General features: G+C 39.3%; 1 protein-coding gene across 4 annotated transcripts in view; it reads left to right on the forward strand.

Moving 5' to 3' along the window:
• SORCS1 (sortilin related VPS10 domain containing receptor 1) overlaps nt 1-20,239 on the forward strand; it is a 304,488-nt gene that overhangs the window by 176,086 nt on the left and 108,163 nt on the right. For all 4 annotated transcript variants that reach the window (XM_040607385.1, XM_040607386.1, XM_040607387.1 and 1 more), the window contains exon 4: nt 6,787-6,945. In XM_040607385.1, coding sequence (XP_040463319.1) covers nt 6,787-6,945 — 159 coding nt within the window. The remainder of the gene's footprint in view (nt 1-6,786; nt 6,946-20,239) is intronic.

The following is a 20,239-nucleotide window of genomic DNA, read 5'->3' on the forward strand; positions in this document are numbered from 1 at the left end:
AAAATCTATAAATTATGGTTGGTTTTCATTTGTCACTTTTAGAAAAAGCAAATCAAGTTTCTCCCTTTTCAGAGGGTGGATAATTAATAGATGCCTTGAATTTCATTGCAAAAGCCTGTGTTGACTTTATTGACTTTTTTTACAGAGAAAAAACTGAATCAGTCTGAAGCATCAGGAAGTGCAGCGTGTGCTTGCTGTGCATGGTGTGAGTAGGCAGATTCTGATCATTGCTGAGCGCTGAACTGAACAGAGAGCAATTACTTTTGCTGGACAGAAGTAGAATCTTGGCTTATCCTCATTCTTCATTTAGGTTTAACATAAGACGACAATAAACCAGATCAGAAGTACTCTGAGATTGGTCTCCCTTTACTAAGGGCCTTTGCTGGAAGTGAGAGGCAGGTATGTATGCCTCCCTACTCCTGCGTTAATAGCTTTATTCTGTAATGGTGGAATCAGAGGTAGTTTTAAAACTGACAAGATAAAAATGATGGGCCCAATTCTTCACATAAGTTGCTAGATCAGCCCGCCTGAGCTGATAATGTGGTTACCAGTTATTTTCATTCACTCTCCAGTGACGTATGTAAGGACAGCCATGCTAAACCAGACTGCCATCTTAACTAATTGCACTCTCTGTTGAGAGGGAAGTGTTGGGTCAGGGAAGTATATAATGATATTTTCCTATATATTTTCCCAGAATTCAGAATCAGTGGTTTAGATTCCTCAGCCAACAGTGATATTTTTGAATTGGTAGGAGTTTTTTATTTTCTTTTTTTTCCTCCAGGAACATTATCTATTAATTTTTCCTATTCATATAAACTTTTTGACATCTACAGAAAACTATAGCAAGGAGTTTCATGGTTTAACCGGGCCAAAAAACACAGAATCGTAGAATGGCTTGAGTTTGAAAGGACCTTTGAAGGTCATCTACTCCAGCCTCCCCTTGCAATGAGCAGGGGCATCTTCAACTAGATCGCATTGCTTAGAGACCCATCCAAGCTGACCTTGAATGTTTCCAGGGATGATGCACCTACCACCTCTCTGGGCAACCTGTTTCACCAACCTCATTCTAAAAAATTTGTTCCTTCTATCCAGTCTAAATCTGCCCTCTTTTAGTGCAAAACCATTACCCCTTGTCCTATCGCAACAGGCCCTGCTAGAAAGCTTGTCCCCATCTTTCTCCTAGACCCCCTTTAAGTACCGGAAGGCTGCAAGAAGGTGCTCCTAGAGCCTTCTCCAGGCAGAACCACTCCAACTCTCTCAGCCTTTCCTCATAAGAGAGGTGTTCCATCCTTATTGTTCTTGTGTCCCTCCTCTGAACCTGCTTCAGCAGGTCGATGCCTTTCCTGTGCTGAGGATTCCAGAGCTGAACGTAGCACGCCAGGTGGGGTCTCACAGGAGCTGGATAGAGGGGGAGAATCCCTTCCCTTAACCTGCTGGTCACACTTACTTTGATGCAGCCCAAGATACAGTCGGATTTCTGGGCTGCAAGCATACATTACTGGGTCATGTCCAGCTTTTCATCCACCAGTGCCCCCAGGTCTTTCTCCTCAGGGCTTCTCTCAATCCCTTCATCCCCCAGTCTGTATTGATACCAGCGGTTGCCCCAGCCCATGTACAGGACCTTGCACTTGGCTTTGTTGAACCTCATGATATTCACATTGACCCACCTCTCTAGCCTGTTGAGGTCCCTGTGGATGGCATCCCATCCCTCAGGCATGTCAACCACACCACTCAGCTTGATGTTGTCTGCAAACATGATGAAGGTGCACTCAGTCCCAATATATGTCATTGATGAAGATATTAGACAGTACTGGTCCCAATACAGACCCCTAAGAGACACCACTTGTCACCAGTCTCTATCTGGACATTGACCTGTTGACTACTACCCTCTGGATGTGACCATGCAAGCAGTTCCTCATCCACCAACCAGTCCATCCATCAAATCCGTATTTCTGATTTAAACAGAAGTTGTTATGGGGGACCATGTCAAAGGCCTTAGAGAAGTCCAGGTGGATTACATCCATATCTCTTCCATTGTTATGGCCTCACGTGTGTTTTGTATCTCTGTCTTGATAATTTCATTTGATGCTTATGAGTTTTGTATTATGACAGAGTGAATAATTGTTATCTCAGCGTTTCCAGGACATTCATAGTTTTGTAGACTTTGGTCAAATTGCTTCTGATTTATGTCTTTTGGAAGTTGAATAGTTTAGGGTTTTGCTGCTTGTATGAAAAATATTTCATAGTTTTCTTTGATTACCCTTATAGCTATACCATGTTTTCTACTATAGTGCTTTTTTTTTTTTTTTTTCCTCCCAAGATGGAGGATGAGAATAGCAGCCAGTGTTAAAATTGTGGGAACTCTTTACAGTGGCCTAATAGCATTATTTGTTATGCTGTTTAATTCTTTCCTAGTAATTCCTATTGCTGTAATGAGTTTTTTTGATAGGATCTGACAACTGAGCTTCTGTTTTCACAGACCTTTTCACAAAATAACCCTAACTCCTTTCCTGAAAGGAATTACTTATTCGGAGCCTGTTGCTCTGTCTATTACACTGAGGTTGCTTTTCCTCATCTGTATGTTTTTCTTTCATACATCATCACTGAATTTCACCTGTCCTTTTACTGCTTGAGTACTGAGTATTGTGAAATCCTTTTACAGATCTTCATAGCTGGCTTTTGTTTTCATCATTCTGCATATCTTACTGCCATCAGCAAACTTTGTCACCTACCTGTCCTTCCTTCTTTCCAAATCGTTAATGAATACATTGAACAGCACAAAGCATCAGGGAAATTCAAAATGAACATTTCTTTCCATTGTGGAAACTGAAAGATTTTTTCGTAACATTTGATGCTGATCTTCTAATCATAAATTAATCTATGGAAAGGTTATTTATCCCATGACAACATCAGACCCTTTGGCAAGGGAACCCCTCAAAAATCCTATTAGACTTCATCTGCTCAGTTCTCCTTCCCTACAGGCTCTAAGAATTTGGATAGATTTAAGTTGTGATTTTTATGTGCAAAAGTCATGTTGATTCCTCAGTGATGTCCAGAATATACTTGTTCAGAAACCAGAGTTAGCTGGGAAAGCAATAATATGTTGTATTAGGCACTGTAGAAACAGAGCACAATCTCTTCTTTGAGGACCTTACATTTAAGGAAATCCAACATGCTTTCTACAGTGAAATTGGATATTATAAACATAGTTCCATTCTAATCTCTTATCTTAGATATTCTTAGATATTCAATTTTATGACTTCTAAACCTAGATTCACTTTGTTACTGTTGCTGCTTTTATTTTCCATGCTTTTCCTGTTCAACATGTCTGTGTCTGCTTTTATTTTCTGTATAAGCAACTGCATCAAGTCAATGGGTAATAGACTACTTCAAAGCAGAAATTGGCTTCATTTATTTCAAAGAAAATTCTAAAATGTATTTACTCTGTATTTCATATGCTGCAACAACGAAAACATTAAAATTAATTGTACTTTCCTCCTTTCTCATTCATGCTCCAGGCAACTTAGGCAATAAAACTAAGCTAATGTGGCTGCAATAATGTTAGCATGTAGTGCAGCTCAGTGGAAGTGGGTTTGTGGAATGAAATGGTTGATGTTGAGATGGCATCTGTCTGCAATACGGGCATTTTGGAGGCAGAGGTTCTGACTTCAGAGTAGTGTTAACCTGATACTGTGAATTAACCATCCAGCAGTGGCTGCAGCACATTAGGTGCACACCTGAAATGTATATTCTGGTTTAGTTTCCTTGAAGGGGAATTCAGTTCCTGTGCTCAGAGTTCACTGTGGTATGAGCCAGTAGGTAAGGATTGGCTATAGAGGTTTCCTCACAGAATTTGGGGGATTCATTTCAGAAGCCCACTCCTGGTCTGATCTGAGAGGTTCATGTAGATTCCACAGTGTTTCCCTCTTGTTTTGACAGATTTTTCATACAGGTATCAGTTTCTGCTACTTATCCAATAAATGCTGTCTTTTGGGCTTGGAACTGATTATTTACATGCAGATATGTTGTAATTAAATTTGCTTTTCTTACCTTGTAAGAAACATGGTGCTGTTCGTGATGTGGGTAGTGATTGCTAAGTCTGCCCAGTCAACTCTAACTTGTTTTGTTTTATGGCATCTGTGCAAAGTGATTTGCAGTACAGGGTACAGCAGTGGAGCAGACACCGCTGGTGAAAGCACTGAAGGTTGGTCTCACAGGTAACAATCTGGCTAGTGGCTAGAGTCATCTCTCACCTCCCTCCCCTGTCTCCCACTCTCCGTATGCACTTGCATAGATCTGCAGCAGTTCTGCACATCTCCACTGTGTCTAAGACACTATTGCTATTGACATATATAGCAAAACATATGAAACACTTCATATGTACAGAATGGCTGGTTGTCACAGTGCAACAGCTAAGGCTTCTGGAGACCAGAGATACCTGAAAACACAATAGTAATAGCCCAGGGTGCTAGTTAGCAGATTAAAGCCAAAGTCAGAAGTGCTGGCAAGTCTGTTTAGGCACTTAGCTTTTATTGATTGAATGGGGAATTAGGTGCTTCAGTGCCTCAACAGTTTGTCTCTTAATTCCCTTTCTAAGAAATAGAGATAAGAGCACTTTCACACTTCAGAGGAGTGGCCTGACAGAAAATGTGTTAAGGCAGTGATGTGCTTGGATGTGACAGTGATGAGGTCAGATGAGTTCCTTGTGTAGGTAGAAGGAAATATGTGAGACTAGAGTGGATCTTGATTAACAGCTTGCCTTAGAGGCACAATCCAAAGTCAATGACAAGGCTCTTATTAACTTCAGGGAGCTCAGATCAAGCCCATTGATTTGTTCTTATTTCTGCTCTAGTTGCTGTAACCCAAATTAATGCTGTGCTGTGATATTTTCAAATACCAACATAAGCAAAGTCCACTCAAGAAGGAAGTCATAAAAATAGGAAAATCATAATGCCTGAATCATAGTACTGAATAAATAAATGTTAACATAGGAACATTGTCCCAGGAATTAGTCTGGTAAGAAAAAGGACCGACTGATGAACACCACAATTAATTTTTTGCTTCAGAAGCTGGATAGGCTACTTAGGGATCATAGATGATCTCTATATTGACACTTTGATATTGTTAATGATTTCTGTGTAGCTTCTATCATGCAATCTTCAGTTTAGAAGTCATGTTGATGGTATGTTTGATGTACTTGAAAGTGTTAAATGGAAATAAGAATGTTTAATTCTAATAATACATATTTTCATCACAAGATTTCAAAAGTAAATCAGAGATGCAAAAGGAGACTGCACCTTTATGCTACAACGGAAACATTACCCTATTTTACATTAGAGATATAGTGTGGTAACATAACAGGTTACCACTTGTAATGTAATTGGTTATAACTCAGGATATTAAAATTCAGGGATTTTGAAGAGCCCCAAACTTCCAAGTCATGGGCCAAATTATTAGCTGCCAGGGCATTTCTACAGATAGTTAAAATCCTCTGGCGGTTACCCAATAATGAAGGACATTTCCTGTGTAGATTATATATGTATTTACACCTTCACATACAAATAGATCTTCAGCATCTGATGTCTATGAAGATTTATGGCACACTATAATTCCTAGGTTGTGAGTTAAGTTATATCCAACTCTGCCTGCCTAAATGAAAGGAAGAGAAGGAATAGAAGTGCATAATTTTTGCAGTGCCCAAAGCTGAACAAGAATTTGCCAGATGTTGATCATTTCATTTCAGGCTTGTCTAAGAACACATCAGTGTTTGCAATTTGCAAAGCAACAGCAGCACCAGTACTTTAAAAATTAAAAAAAAAAATAAATAATAAAAAGATAATAATTCAAGGCTTTAATACCTTGCCAGGCAAATATGCTACAGAGCTTTTCATGTTTGTCATTCATGGTGACTCATTCCCATTCCTTAGGGCTATTACTCTGTTGCTTGCTGAAATACTGGAATGATCTCTTTCTGCTGCTCAAACCCATATATTCTATCATGTGAAGACACATAAGAGGAGTATCTCATTATTCTCTCTGATTCATCAGCAATGCAGGCCAATTAATGCCACAGTTAATGGGGAGAAGTAGCTACTACAACTGCAAGCTGTATATCTTCTGTCGTTCCTGAACTAACAGTCTTGGACAAAGCTAGAAAGCAACTTTACTACATGGCGATTATTTTTGGTACACTACCAAATCTATATTTCACAGTACCATAGAAAATGGAGATGGAAAGAACCCAGCATGTTATCAGATGTGTTCTCCTGCCAAAGCAAGATTGCTTGTTGCAGACAGCCAGGTTATAACATGTCAGGCAATGAAACTGTCATAATCTCTGAAAATTCTGCCAGGGTCTAACAAACCTCACCATTAGAGATAATTTTATGTGTCTTTTTCCACTCTCTCCCTGTCTTTCTTAAGACTTAACTTTTTGTCTGCCACTTCAATAGATCAGTCATGAAGACCCTAGCAGCCCACTGTGGCTGTCTAGTAAGTTAGTAAGTTTGCACTCTGGTGTTAGAAATTTCAGGTTTGATTTGTCAGATAATCTAAGTATAGCTTTGTTTAGGTCTGTTTGAATTAGTGGTAAGTATGTGTTTATATATGTAGATGAAATATACTATTTGCCTTACTGAAAGATTGGCTATGCTTAGTTTTGACATTACACTGAAACATTTTGAAATAGGCATATTTAATAAGCCTATCTGAAGTTCCTAGCTGCTTGCCTACTTTTCGATCTGACTTCTTTTCACCACTGTATTTTCATCTGTCCTTTCCATATAGATTATGCTGTTGACTGATCCAGAAGTTGAGAGCAGCTTATTAATCAGTTCTGATGAAGGGGCCACCTATCAAAAATACCGTCTGAACTTCTACATCCACAGTCTTCTCTTCCACCCCAAGCAGGAAGATTGGATCTTAGCATACAGCCAAGATCAGAAGGTAAGAATCATTGGTAGCATTTTTCTTTGTTTGCTCAGGAAGAACCTAGGGTTTCCCGATCCCTCTACATAACTGCTGCAGAGGTGAATTTTTTGGGGTGATAACCAGGACAATCTTTGGAAATACCAAATTGGTTGGAAAGCAAGAAACATTTAGTAAGCCTCAATATAAAGGGCAAAATAAAGAGACATTGTCACCTACTATGTTTTTGGAGCCTAGCCCTCTAGGATTGACCTGGCAGCCTGAATTTATTCATCAGTCCTGGCAATATCATGTGAAAGGCAATGTGCAGAGAAGACAGTTATGATCCTTGACAATTGGCATAACAACCTCTAATGAGGGGGTTTGTCCACTTATTTAACAATTCTCTTGCTCCAGCCTAGCACCAACTCCAAGAACAGTACAAGACACTCCTCGTTCCTATCTGGTTGGCATATTTTCAAGTAGCCTTTGATTTTCTAAGAGAAAAGTAATGGTGAATCAATTTCCTTTGAATTCTAGTTCCTTCAGTATGGGTAATCCATCAGCTGAATAAATATGCTGTGAAATTTGCCTTGATGTTTTGCTGCCCAAGTTGAGACAACAGAATGGGACTTGATTGTAGGGGACCTCATTGTTAGAACTTTTTGAAAATCAGGTACATCAATATTCACGAGTCAGTCATCTTCCAGTGAAGGACTTTATAGAGCTCAATCTGTTTAGTTTACCAAAAAGCAGATGGAAGAGAAACTATATTGTTGTGCATAAATATCTCCATGGGGGAAGACAAAACATATTGGTAAGCGTTCTGACCTAGCAAAAGAGATTCTAACAAGAATTGATGACTAGTAGTCAGTCAATGGCAGATAAACTCAACTGTGAAGTAACTAGCCATTGCAGCAAACTGCTCTGAGAAATGGCAGATTTCACATCCTGACGTTTTGATGTTTTTGAATAAAACTGGAAAGAGACCAAAACAATTTGCTGAGCTCCTAATGGGGTAAAAGAGTGAAATACCTTGACACCTAGTATATAAGCCTTTCTACAAAGTAATGTAGTGGTCTGTCTTTGTTTTACATGTGATGGATCTATGAGAATCTGAATCTAACCAATAATAAAACTATTGGCTGAATAGTTTGGATTATACATTAATGTAAATATTAACATAAAAGTTTGAATTCCATGATGTTTTCTGTGTACTTCAATTAATTTTACAAACATTAAACAGCTAATTTTCCTTTAACCTAAATTAGGCTTGTTGTTACTATTACATTAAGTCTAAGAAAATAAAGGCATAAGAAAGCTAAATAGGTAGGTAAAGTTACAAAAAGATCTTGGAATTTTTGGAAGAGAGGTTCAGTCCTGTGCTTTAAACTCAAAACCAGTATCCTTCTAGGACTGCACCATAATATCCTTCCCAACTATGAGAAATGGATCTTGCCTGGCTAATTCTTCCTGTAAAGGCATTTCCATGAATGTTTTTCACTCACCCCTCTCACAGCATTTTCTAGAGCGTACTGTGGCTATAATTTGTTCAGAGGAAGGTGCAGTTTAAATTATTTCTGGGTGTGTAGTACGTAATTAGACAAAGTCAGAATGTTTCCTTGCCCTTGTGGCTGTTGAATTCTCTGGATTGATATGAAACTCAACAGAATCAGGTCTCAGCTCTCTTTTAGGACCGTTGGAACAAAAGTTACTGTGTGATAGTAACAGGAAATATATTATCATGAGGGTTAATGAAACTTTTGGTGGTAAATTTATCAAGTAAAAGTAGGATATAGTAGAATATGAATTTCAGCTGTTGTATTCAGCCTGCTCAGGAAATAATTCTGAATTAGAGTCCATACAGCTAATACTCATCTAATTTATGGCAGGTGTCTACCAGCAAGTATATTGTCAGTATTCCATAGGAAACTCTCACTCTTCTCCTATAGAAAACCAATCCAGATATAAGAACATAAGACCCTTTTGTGCCTCAATCTGAATTGATGGGCTTGATGTTGTAGTTGTGTGTATGGGGTGTTTTGGGTCAGAGGCTGCAGGCTGTACAGTAAAATTTCTTTGTTTTATAGCATTGATTAACAAGTTAGGTAACTTTTGGTAATTCAGTACTATAGCTGTGAGAGAAAAATCATGTAGCACAATGTCTGTAGATCTGCACCAATTAAATCAAAAATAGAATTTTAAAAGTATTCTGTATTGGTATGAGTCACAGGCTTGGTTTCTACTTGAGAGCCTAAAGGATACATTTTCTGAATTCAACCAACTTTGGCAAAGAACTGTTGTAGAGGGTAACCAACAGGCAGAGTATTAATCAGCTTGAACTAAATTAAATGTTACTCAAACTAAGGGTCAAGTTCGGCCTGTGGCTAAGTGTAAATGACTCCCATTGGTTTCATGCTTGTATATCCAAAGGCAGAATTTTCTCAGAATAATTAAGAGGTCCTGCCTGTATTTAGATAATTACAATGGGAGCTGCGGTGTAGCTTGGAACAAACAACACTGCTGTTGCAATTTTACGATCTCATGCTAAGGCTGTGTTTAAGGAAAAAGACCCCATTACTCCTTGGATTCAGGCACTGTGTGCACACTGACAAAATGTTACCCAAGGAAGCAAGGGAAATGTATCTTCATGGTAAGGAATTTACATTTTGATATCACAGACTTTGATGCCACTGAAGAGGCATTTTCAGTCATGAAGTTAGGATTGTTGCAGTTAGGATTGTCTCAGTCATTTAATTTTGCTGTTGACAGTCAGGTGGGAATCAACTAGAAAACATGTTTACATCCCTCTAGGAAGCCACAGCACTGTTGCCATCCATTTGCATCTTGTCATTGCAGCAAGTGGGACCACGACAATCAGGTGGTGAAAAGAGCAAGAGCTGGAGAGACAGGTATCACATTGGGTCTGGACTGCTTTTGTTCTCTGAAGTTGTCCATCCAATTCAGGACTGATGAGGGCAAAGCTAACAGTTATTGCATTCCTCTCCTTGCTCAGCTGTAATGAACAGGAAATGGGTCACATAGCATCATCCCCCAATCTCTTCACAGCCCACTGAGTCTATCACTATGATAAGTACTACAGATCTTTTTTTGTTTGGTTGAATAGGGATTTACTCAGTGGTAGGGAAATGTGTGTTAACTGAAGTCATTTTATGTCCCAGTTTCTTGGGTGTTGTGTGTGGGTGAATGTGGTTAATTACTGTGGTTCAGCTGATGAGCAATAACTCATTAAGCTTCAGTGACTGGGTTGCTTTTGTTCACATATCTCTCCCCTGTGTCTCTGCCTTGGGCAGCAGACTTGAATTACCACTGCTGACAGAACAGTCCCTTACTCAGTCATGACTTTTTCTTGCCAGTCTTGACAAAAAAAAGAGCAGCAAACCATCTGCCGCTTGCACTAATTGCTTCGTGATTGCTTTCATTGTTCTGGCTGGAAGTATAATTGTTACATGGCTGATTCTGACCACTTAAGTGCAGAACTACTGCATGCTTCTTCCTAACAGAAGTTACAAATCGGGAGAAAACTTCAGACACAGTAAAGCCTTGCTGGTGAGGCAAAAGCTTGTTGGAGGTCTTGTATGTGTGAGCTCTCGTGGGTTTAATCAGCTTGCTTTTAGGATGAGGAGCCGTATTTTATGGGAGTATTGCTTATGTATTATTATGTAATCTTCAAAAGTGATTTGCTGTGTAATCAGAGGGTGGGATGTAAGAGCCTCTACTTCATGTGGAGACATCTTCTGCTATTCAGATGGGTCAGACACACAGAGGAATGGTTAGTAATCAGCCGTGAATAACAGCTCTTTGGAGAGATGAAATACAGGTGAAATTGGGAAACACAAGTCAGATGGGCAAAATACAGGGTTGTAATTGCCCAGCTCGAGAATAAATGTGCAAAGGCAGTCAAGCAGTAAAAGGCAGCAACAGAGGCTGAGAAAGCAGGTTTAAAATGGAGTTATTGTTGTTGCTTCTCCTTTCTCATTTTAAATGAAGAGCAAGGTGCCCCATACTAGAGGAGCTCTGTCAACATAGTACTAGTAAATGAAGAGGTTTACATTTAACTTTTTTTTTCCCCCTTACCTTTTTCATTTTGGCCTTTCCCAAATACCTGATTCCATTTGTCTACCGTTATTGACCACATGTCACACTGGAGATCAATGAGTTAGGGACTGATACTTGGTTGTGTAGTTGAAGTGCTGAAGTTTAGCACTGAAGTTCAGGGTTCTGTTGCTTGTGGGACAATCTATCTACTGTCATGAAACCATATAATCTTCTTCATTTTCCTACAGTAAAGGAGGTCCACTCCTCACGCATTCAAGTAGAAGAGAAAGGTGTTCTTATATCAGGGATGACAGAGTATCCACTTAGAATAGATAAGGATGCATATGGCCACAGGATATTTCTATGAGAGAACAGGCCAACTCTCAAGAATACCTTCAGCCCCATCTATCTGTGTGTTTGGTCTAATGCTTGTGTCTAATGGTAAACTATCTGCCATAGAAATTGCCAATATTCACTCTTCAAGATGTGATGGACTGTTTTGGATGCACTTCATAATTCTAAAACCTTTCATTTTACTGCATTAGGACCTAACTTTGAGGGTAGCTCTGCTTGGAAAAAGGTCGGACCAGAGACCTCCAGATACTCCTTTCGATGTAAATTAGTCTGTTTCTGTTTACACCCTCTCAATTTCAGTGGTAACAGTCACTACCTACATAGACCAGAGAAGGGGGAATAATATCCAGATTTATTTTATCAGAAATTGCATCATAGGTTGTTTGTTTGTTTGTTTTTTTAAACCCTGCTGTCAACATCAAGTGACATAATTTTGGGGTGTTTAGTTTCCCACACTGATGAGAACATTTAGATCACTATTCACTTGGGCTGATGTTAACTGAGGGAGGCTAATTCTGTCTAAAATTGATGGAGAGGGAAAAAGCTTCTTTAGAGTGGTAAGTTAACCGCTTTGAATCATTCTCTAGAAAAGCCTATCTCCTTTGACAGGCTACAGACACAACCAAGGAGTTAGTCTGAATAAAGCTAACATTATCCTACTTGAATAACTCCCCCTTTCCCTACGGCATTACTCCTGCAACGGTCTACATAATTTGTGTTAATATCTAGGGCACCACTAATCAACCAAGCCAGTTTTCCAGCAGACTTGATTATCTTTGGTGCGTATTGTTGAAGATGAAAAGTAATAAGGAATTTCCACATTAGAAGTTGTCCCAGCCTTTGCAATGTTGCACTTTCCTAACGATCCTAGATAGCCTTTCTGGGTTACCAGCACTTGTTCTGGGAATGGAAAGCACCTTCCACACAAAGGCCTTGTGAATGTTAACCCCTATTTTTAAGACTTTCCATTTGATTATGTTTCCAAGTAAGTGATCAGTCATGCACAGAAACATCCCCATTTGTAGCTAGGGCTGTGCACACCATTTGTGTGAAGACTTTAAGCACAGACACCCGTCAGGCAACCTGATAACACATCTTGCACATAACTCTTGGCAAATGCGCCTTGCTATTGCTAGGCAAACTACTAAGCATTTGGTGTCAACAAGCATACTGAAAATAAATAAGGAAGGGACATCAAAACTATTCATCTGGCTATTTTATCGGGAGTTTTCCTCCTTTCTTCTCATACAGTCAATTCCTCAGCATTGTCTCAGTAAGAAGTATAGTGGTGTCAGATTGTATCTTTTTTTTTTTTTTTTAATTGGCCATAAACCAGTGTACAAACTATGTCATAAAATATGGTTTCCTAGAGTACCCATCGGTCTTTTACATACATCACAAAGCATAATGTGCTGGGCTAACAATTTAAAATGAAGAATGGAATTATAAGTGGGAGGAATCTCTAATATTCTTTCCTCCTCTAACAAATAATAATTATTTAAAAAAGAATAAAAATTAAACATCAACTAGCAGAGCCCAGGAACAGCCTAGCAGTCCAGAGAAAAAGGTAAAATTCTGGGCCAGGAGTGTGATCAGTGAAACAGAAGGAAAGACTTGAGCAGTAATCACTGTGCTCTTTACCACTGACTCACTCATCTTCAGGCAAATCAATACATCCTTGCTTATCCATCTGTATAAACATCAGCCCTCTGTACCAACAAACATTTTCTTTCGCTGCTTTGGGATCTTTGGATGCATACTTACAGTTACGGGTAGATGTGTTGTTTATCTGCAGGAATTTCTGTGCTCTATATAACTCCAGTTTCTCTACTTCCATGAAAAAATTACATTTTTCCTTTCCATCGGAGTTGGATAGTTCACTGGATTAGGAATAAAGACATGTAATCCATATCAATAGGTCTGCCACTGATCTCTGTGGTGTTGAGCAGCTCCCTTCACTTTTCCGTAGTTGACTCGCTTCTCCCTTCCTCTGTCTGTCATTTGTTTTGACTATACTCTCCAAAGTGTCTTTTGTGTCTACACTAAGTTCACTTGAAGCCATAGGTTTTCATGAGAAACATGTAATGATAATGTAAATGATAATAATAATTTATTTTTAATTTTAAAGGTATGCATCTGTGCATGAGAATTCTGACACTTTACTCTAAATTCTGGTGTAATAAGCCTTTTCTGTTGTATGTTATATCAGAATGGGAAAATTTTCTAAACAAAAATACATGTATTTAATGCAGGTATCTAAGCAGTTATGAACCTGCCTAGTAAATTCACAATACAACAGAAAGCAAGTGCAGGATACCCTGTTACCTGTTACAGAGAGAGGATTTTTTTAACAGAGAAGTGAATTAACCTTGAGGATAACATACTAAGAGGAGTGGTAAATTCATCATACCTTGGACTTGAGATTGGATGTCTTTCCCAATGATACAATCTACTTCCATCATCAGTTGTTGGCCTGAATAATTCTCTCTACTACTTGAGTTAGTGGTAAAGATTGTGCAGCATCTGTTAGGAGGAGAACAGACTGACGATACTAGTGGTTCCTTCTGGCTTTAAAACATATATGCCAGGCAGATTTCTTTAAATATCTGCTGGTAAAAATGCATTCCTTGCCACTTTTTCAGTGTATGAGTTGAATGCAATGGAGACGTCATGCTAATACAGTTGCTTGCAAACTGCCACAAAACCAGAACACCAGCTGATGTGGCTTATACACGAGCATGTGTGAGGAGTTATTGAGGGATAGGTAAGAAGAAAGCTGAGAGTCATCTCCAGGATGCTTTGGTCTGATGAACACACACAAAAGAAATTGCTGTGTTACAACCATATTGCAGAACAAGTCTACATGAAAGTAGTGTGCAGTTCATTAGCAAAAGCAGCCACAGAGCTGCAGACCTCACTGGTGTTTGAATGGGATGTGAAGCAGGTATCTGAAAGCTTTATCACTCTGATGTGTTTCCATCAGCATTCAATAAACACCAATTATTGGATAACCTTATTGATGGCTTCTGTGTGGCATGATTAATGCATTGCTGCAACTTAAAATGTTCAAAGTCTGTGCAGTGTCCTATGAACTTAATTGCTTCAAGGTTATTTAAACATCTTAATACTGGAACTTACAATTACATTAGAGATCAGGGAATTAAATGAGTATCAGGCCTGTAGCCCATTTTTGTAGCCTGGGTCATGAGTCTTACACTTTGTTCTAGGAAGCAAGTACCATGCCCGAGTTCACATTCTTTGTTTATACAAAACATACTGTTCTATTAAATTCAATGTAGGAAGAGAAAAGCCTGCCCCATTGCTCTTTTAAATGAAGAATAATGTGATTCAGGGAATAGCAGCATACCTCCCAGCCTTTGACTGCTCTGAAGAAGAAATGCCCTGTGCAGTAATTTCTTTAATGTACTTTATTTGATACCCAAGTAAGCTTCTCTGGACGCATGTTGACAACACGTGTGTGTCCAAGTCCCTGCTCTTTCTTTTTCATGGTTTGAGATGTCTGTAGCACCGCTGTGGAAACTTCTTTCCTACTGTGATGATTTTTTCATCCAGCAGGTAGATCCAATGAAGTAAGGGTCTGAAAGATCATAAAGGACTACTATATATTACCTATGTAAACATGTTCAATCTTAAGTCCTTACCTGGTGCACTAGCTGCATCCTATTCTGCAGACTCCAAAGAAATGCAAGAGAGACTTAAACTGCAGTACATCACCAAACTGAAGAAATCCATGTGTGTATCCTGTTGCTCTTTGCTTTCCTGAAGGTTTTATATCTAAATACGGTCTTTCACAGTGGAATATCACTTTAATAATGCCCCGTGAACAATGAGAATGACTGAAACCTTGTAGAAGACTAGAATTTCTTCAAATGCACCTGTGGTGGTAGTAAAGTACAATTTATCAGCAATGAACTTATTCAGTATAAATGAACGAGGATAATAAGAAGGACTTGCTTGCATTTATTTCAAATTATCTTGATGCATCTTCAGTAAGAGTTGTCTTTATCCAGTTTGACTCTGTTATCTTTATAGAAAGCTAAACTGTGATTTTGGAATGTTTTATTCTTTGATGAACTTGAGATAAGCTTAAAAAAACTACACTGCAGATGAGGAAAAACTGATCTCTAAAAATCTGTATGGTTCATCAGTACAATATCTATGGTTTAGGTGCACTGGTGTTTTGGAGATTTTTTTTCTGTGAGTAAATTCAGTCTGAAGGGGTGATGGTGAAACACTATGAAGAGGGTTGGTTTTAATTGTCTCATAGAAGCACCAGGAAGTGTAAGAGGCAAGAAGTCAGCATATGCGAAGAAATTGTCATGAGGATTGACCAGCAGGAATCTTCTCAGGGAATTAGAGATTAATTTGAATCAAACCCAGTGCTTTCAAAGATGTTCTGAGCTAGTTTTCCAGTTGCATATGTTTTTTTTAGGTCAATACTGTAGCGTAGGTTGAATTGCTTTGGTCAGATCTGTGTCCAGAAAGAATAAACGATGCTTTCATGCAAACTATAAGTGAGAGAAAGAGAGCTTTTTCTTTAGTGAATTTAAGAATAGCAAAGTTGGTAAATCCAATCAACAGGTAGACTTCGTACCATATTCCATGATAACTTGTTTAGGAGGAATTCCTTAAGTAAAAGAAAAATAATGGGAACTACCAGCTTGCTCAGCGTACTTGCCTCATGTCACTTCCAGCATGTAATTTGAATCACCTTTTCTTTAGTCAGATTCTGAATTGGTATGTGCATTATGTTTTTTTGCATGAGATGAAATTAGCACATAAAATTGAATATCCTCGTCAGCGTAGGAAGCACATGGAACTACCGCATGATTCAAGATCAGTATGGGAAGAAGCATCAGAATGAAATATTTAATCCCAATATCCAATTAGTTTAAATTCTGAATGATGAAACATCGTGGGCACTCTGGGTCACTTGTATCTGCAGCAGTTTGTATAGGTGTTAAAATAAAGCTGAAGTTATGAGGGACTCTGCAGATGACAGAAATCTTTGGTTGGGAAAATAAATCTTTGAGAACAGAAGGGATGATGGAAGGTGTAGCATAATGACCCTTCAAATGGCATTGTATCACAATTGGTGGGTCATTCAGATTTTCAGTAGTCATTAAGTGTAAATGTATTGGGTTTGCACAGCAAGGTTTTGGTAGCAGGAGGGCTACAGGGGTAGCTCCTGTGAGAAGCTGCTAGAAGCTTCCCCTGTGTCTGACAGAAGCAATGTCAGCTGGCTCCAAGATAGACCTGCTGCTGGCCAAGGCTGAGCTTGTTAGCAACAGTGGCAGTGCCTCTGGGATAATGTATTTAAGGGGGAAAAAAACCCTGCAGAACAGAGATTGCAGCTGGAGAAGAGAGGATTGAGACTGTGAGAGGCAACTCTGCAGACATGGAGGGCAGTGCAGAAGGAGGGTGGGGGGACCCCAGGCACCGGAGCAGGGATTCCCCAGCAGCACGTGGCGAAGCCCAAGGTGAGGCACGCTGTGCTGTGCCCATGGTGGAGCAGACCCCCCCCTCAGCCCATGGAGGCCCACGGCGGAGGCGATCCCACCCCCGGAGCACAGGGTGCCCGCAGGGGGCTGTGACCCGCGGGCAGCCCGCAGGGAGCAGCTCCGGGCCGGGCCTGTGGCCCCGCGGGGAGCAGCCCGGGCTGGGGCAGGGTCGCTGGCCGAGGACCCACGCTGGGGCAGTTCACAAAGAACTGCAGCCTGTGGGAAGGACTCGTGTTGGTCAAGTTTGTAGAGGGCTGTCTCCGGTGGGAGGGACCCCACGCTGGAGCAGGCAGCAGAGGCAGCGTGTGAGGGACTGACCCAGCCCCAGCCCGTTCCCTGCACGTTGCGGGGAGGACAGAGAGAAATCAGGACTGAAGTTAAGCGCGGGAAGAAGGGAGGGCTGGAGGAAAGGTGTTTTAAGTTTGGGGTTTATTTCTTATTATCCTGCTGTTATTTTATTGGTAATAAGTTAAACTAATTTCCCCAAGTGGGGTCTGTTTTGCCCAGACGGTAACAGCTGAGTGATCTCCCTGCCCTTATCTCCACCCACGAGCCTTTTGTTATATTTTCTCTCCCCTGTCCAGCCGAGGAGGAGGAATGGTAGAGTGGCTTTGGTAGGTACCTGGCATCCAGCCAGGGTTAACCCAGGGCAGTAACCTTACATTCAAAGACAGATGTTAAAAGAGGAATGTTTTCCTGTCATCTTTTGATGATATATAGATTGCTGTGAATGTAACTTTTTGGTATGGTGACTTTGATGAATATGCAGGTAGCAAAATTACCCACTGGCTCTGGGGAGCACAGAGCTTGTTGGACCTGGGGAGGAATGGCGACTGCTCTCTGTAAGACAAGTTTGCATTTACTAGCAATATGTGGTTGATACCAGGCTTTCTTTTAGTCATCAGGTTCAACAGCCAAATAAACAATTCAACTTGTAAGAGCCATTTTTTCGTCTGGGAAAATCTCAGGGGAAATCCAGTGTTTGTAAGGGAAACAAGTGGTGCACAGTACAGTTTTATTAAAGTGTATGTCCAGGTGCAATACCTTATAAAACTGTTAACAGCTCATTTTGTTTGTCCTAAAGATGTGTTTATGTCAGAATATCTCAACTTCGTAATTCAATCAAACTCAGGTAGACAACAGGGTCCTAGAAATCATAATTTCATACCATCGGTGATTACATTGGAATGAATCAAATTTATCTGATGTCTAAAGAACATTGGACCCTCAAAGTACATATTTTAGCTACTTGTTTTGGAGTGTTTAAAATTCACATAGACTAATAATAAAATAAAAAAAAACCAAAACAAAACAAAACCCAAAACCCAACCAATCAAAAAAAAAAATAAAAAACCCAAACCAAAGCCAAATAACACTGCTGGTAGATTCGAGAAAGATGAATCCTCAGTATCATTGTTTTAGCTCCATAAAAATGAGTGAAAGTCTGATGTTTTATAGCACTTGTGACTTCCACACAGTCCCATTGGAAGAGGTGTTTTAAGGATGAGTCTGTATATTACATGTTAGTTTATCTATAGTTTTTCAGTTTGTAAGATGGTGAGAAGATTTTGTTCTTTACAGTATTTGTTTATTAGAGGTATTGCTTACTAAGACATGTCCATTGGAAGAACTATTGAAGGAGCTGATTACCTTCTGAATCCTCTTTTGATAGTCAATTTACATAAGCTATATATAGGACATATACATATAAGTTTTATGTATATTTAGCATACAAGTTAATGCCAACTCTGTTGATATTAATACTGGTGTTCAAATGTGATAGTAGTTCAGAGACTTACAAAACATAAGCCACTGATGAACAATGACAAGAATGGAATGAATGGTATCTAAATATTTTCTAAGTCCTGTGAATTATTGAAAGCTGTTTTTAAAGCCAGTGTAATGTAGAAATCTTACGGCAGAACCATTGTTTCATCTTATCCAATGTTTCCAACAGTGGCCACCTTGTTCCAGAAGAAAGTACAAAATTCCTGGATATCTGTGCTGCTTTGTGGGTGACAACCAAAAGTATTAGACGTAATATAGGAAAATCGTCTAATTTCCACCATCCTGAATAATGGAAACTTTTACTGATATGTCTATTATGGGGAAAACTTGGCCATATGCTTCTCTGCACTTATAATTTCCATGTATTTATAATAGTTACTAAGACCCCCAGCAGTCTTTATCTTGTGTAAACACATGCTACAGCAGATGATTTCTGCTCCAAAGAGCTTAGAAATCTGAGTGAAGGGTGTGTAGGAGGTACGACACATGGGCAAATGAGGGAAGAATAAAATAGATCTAATCACATGATGGAAGAGGAGGGGCCAGAGCTCTTTTACAGGTCTGAACTAGCACACAGGTAGATTATGAAAAAATACAGGGCAGAAGGGCAAAGAAGGATGCATGACGGAATGTCCAGAGCTGTCCAAAAGATAGAGGGTTTTATAAAGCTAAGGTCTTGAGAGCTTTCTGCTTTGGAGAGATTTTCCAGAGCTGAAGGAAAGTGTAGAGTTTTTCCTCTTCCTCTAGTACATGCTTTCCCTTCTAGAAGTGATATTGCAGTTAGATCAGTTGAGCCAAATTAAATTCCTGTTACTCTTAATGGAACATTTTGGAAAAACAGTATTTTTTCTCCCTACATTTTCTGGAATGTAGTTATTATTTATAGTGCAAACTGTCAAACTAAAGTAAATAAACTAATCAGTTTTGACTGATTTCTGTTAAATATTTTACTTTTGCTAAGAATTTATGCATACAGCTGCTTCTTCATCAAATGCTTTGTTTTTTTCAACTACAAACGTTTCTAAAATATTTTTTCTTCTGCATTTTCACTGGATTATAGGGAAGTTATCCTTAGTTTACAAACTATTTTTTGTTTTTAAAAATATCTGTGTATTAAAGAATGTTTTGACCATCTCAAATTGAAAATGTTATCCATGAATGCAGACCAAAATGCGAAGAAATTACTTAAGTATAAAATCAGTGCTGGAAAGTTCAGGAAATTAGAAGGGAAAGAGATGATTACATGGCAATTGTATCTTGCTGTTATGCAGATATTCCAAAATATTTTAAGATGAACCTTACGCTATCACTATGAAATACGCAAACAGCTCTCATACTTCTCACACAGGTTGGGAAACAAGAGGAAGGGAGAGTAGCATACAGGTAAGTGTTTGGTGTAGATAAGGAAAGAAGTTCAGTTTTCAGATGTCAGCTTTCCCTACTCCAGAAGACAGTAGTGTCATGTTGAGAGAAGGCTCTTTCTGTAGCTGGGGGATTGTCTTGCAGTTCAGGTGGTTTATTTGAATCCCTCAGCCTCAGAAGCTATTTGTAACCTTGGGACAGCCTTTCCTTTTCCCTTGCATTTCTGTTTTCCAATATAAAAGAGGTAG

The sequence above is a fragment of the Falco naumanni genome, chromosome 9 (assembly GCF_017639655.2).
Source record: "Falco naumanni isolate bFalNau1 chromosome 9, bFalNau1.pat, whole genome shotgun sequence".
In the NCBI taxonomy this organism is placed as follows: domain Eukaryota; kingdom Metazoa; phylum Chordata; class Aves; order Falconiformes; family Falconidae; genus Falco; species Falco naumanni.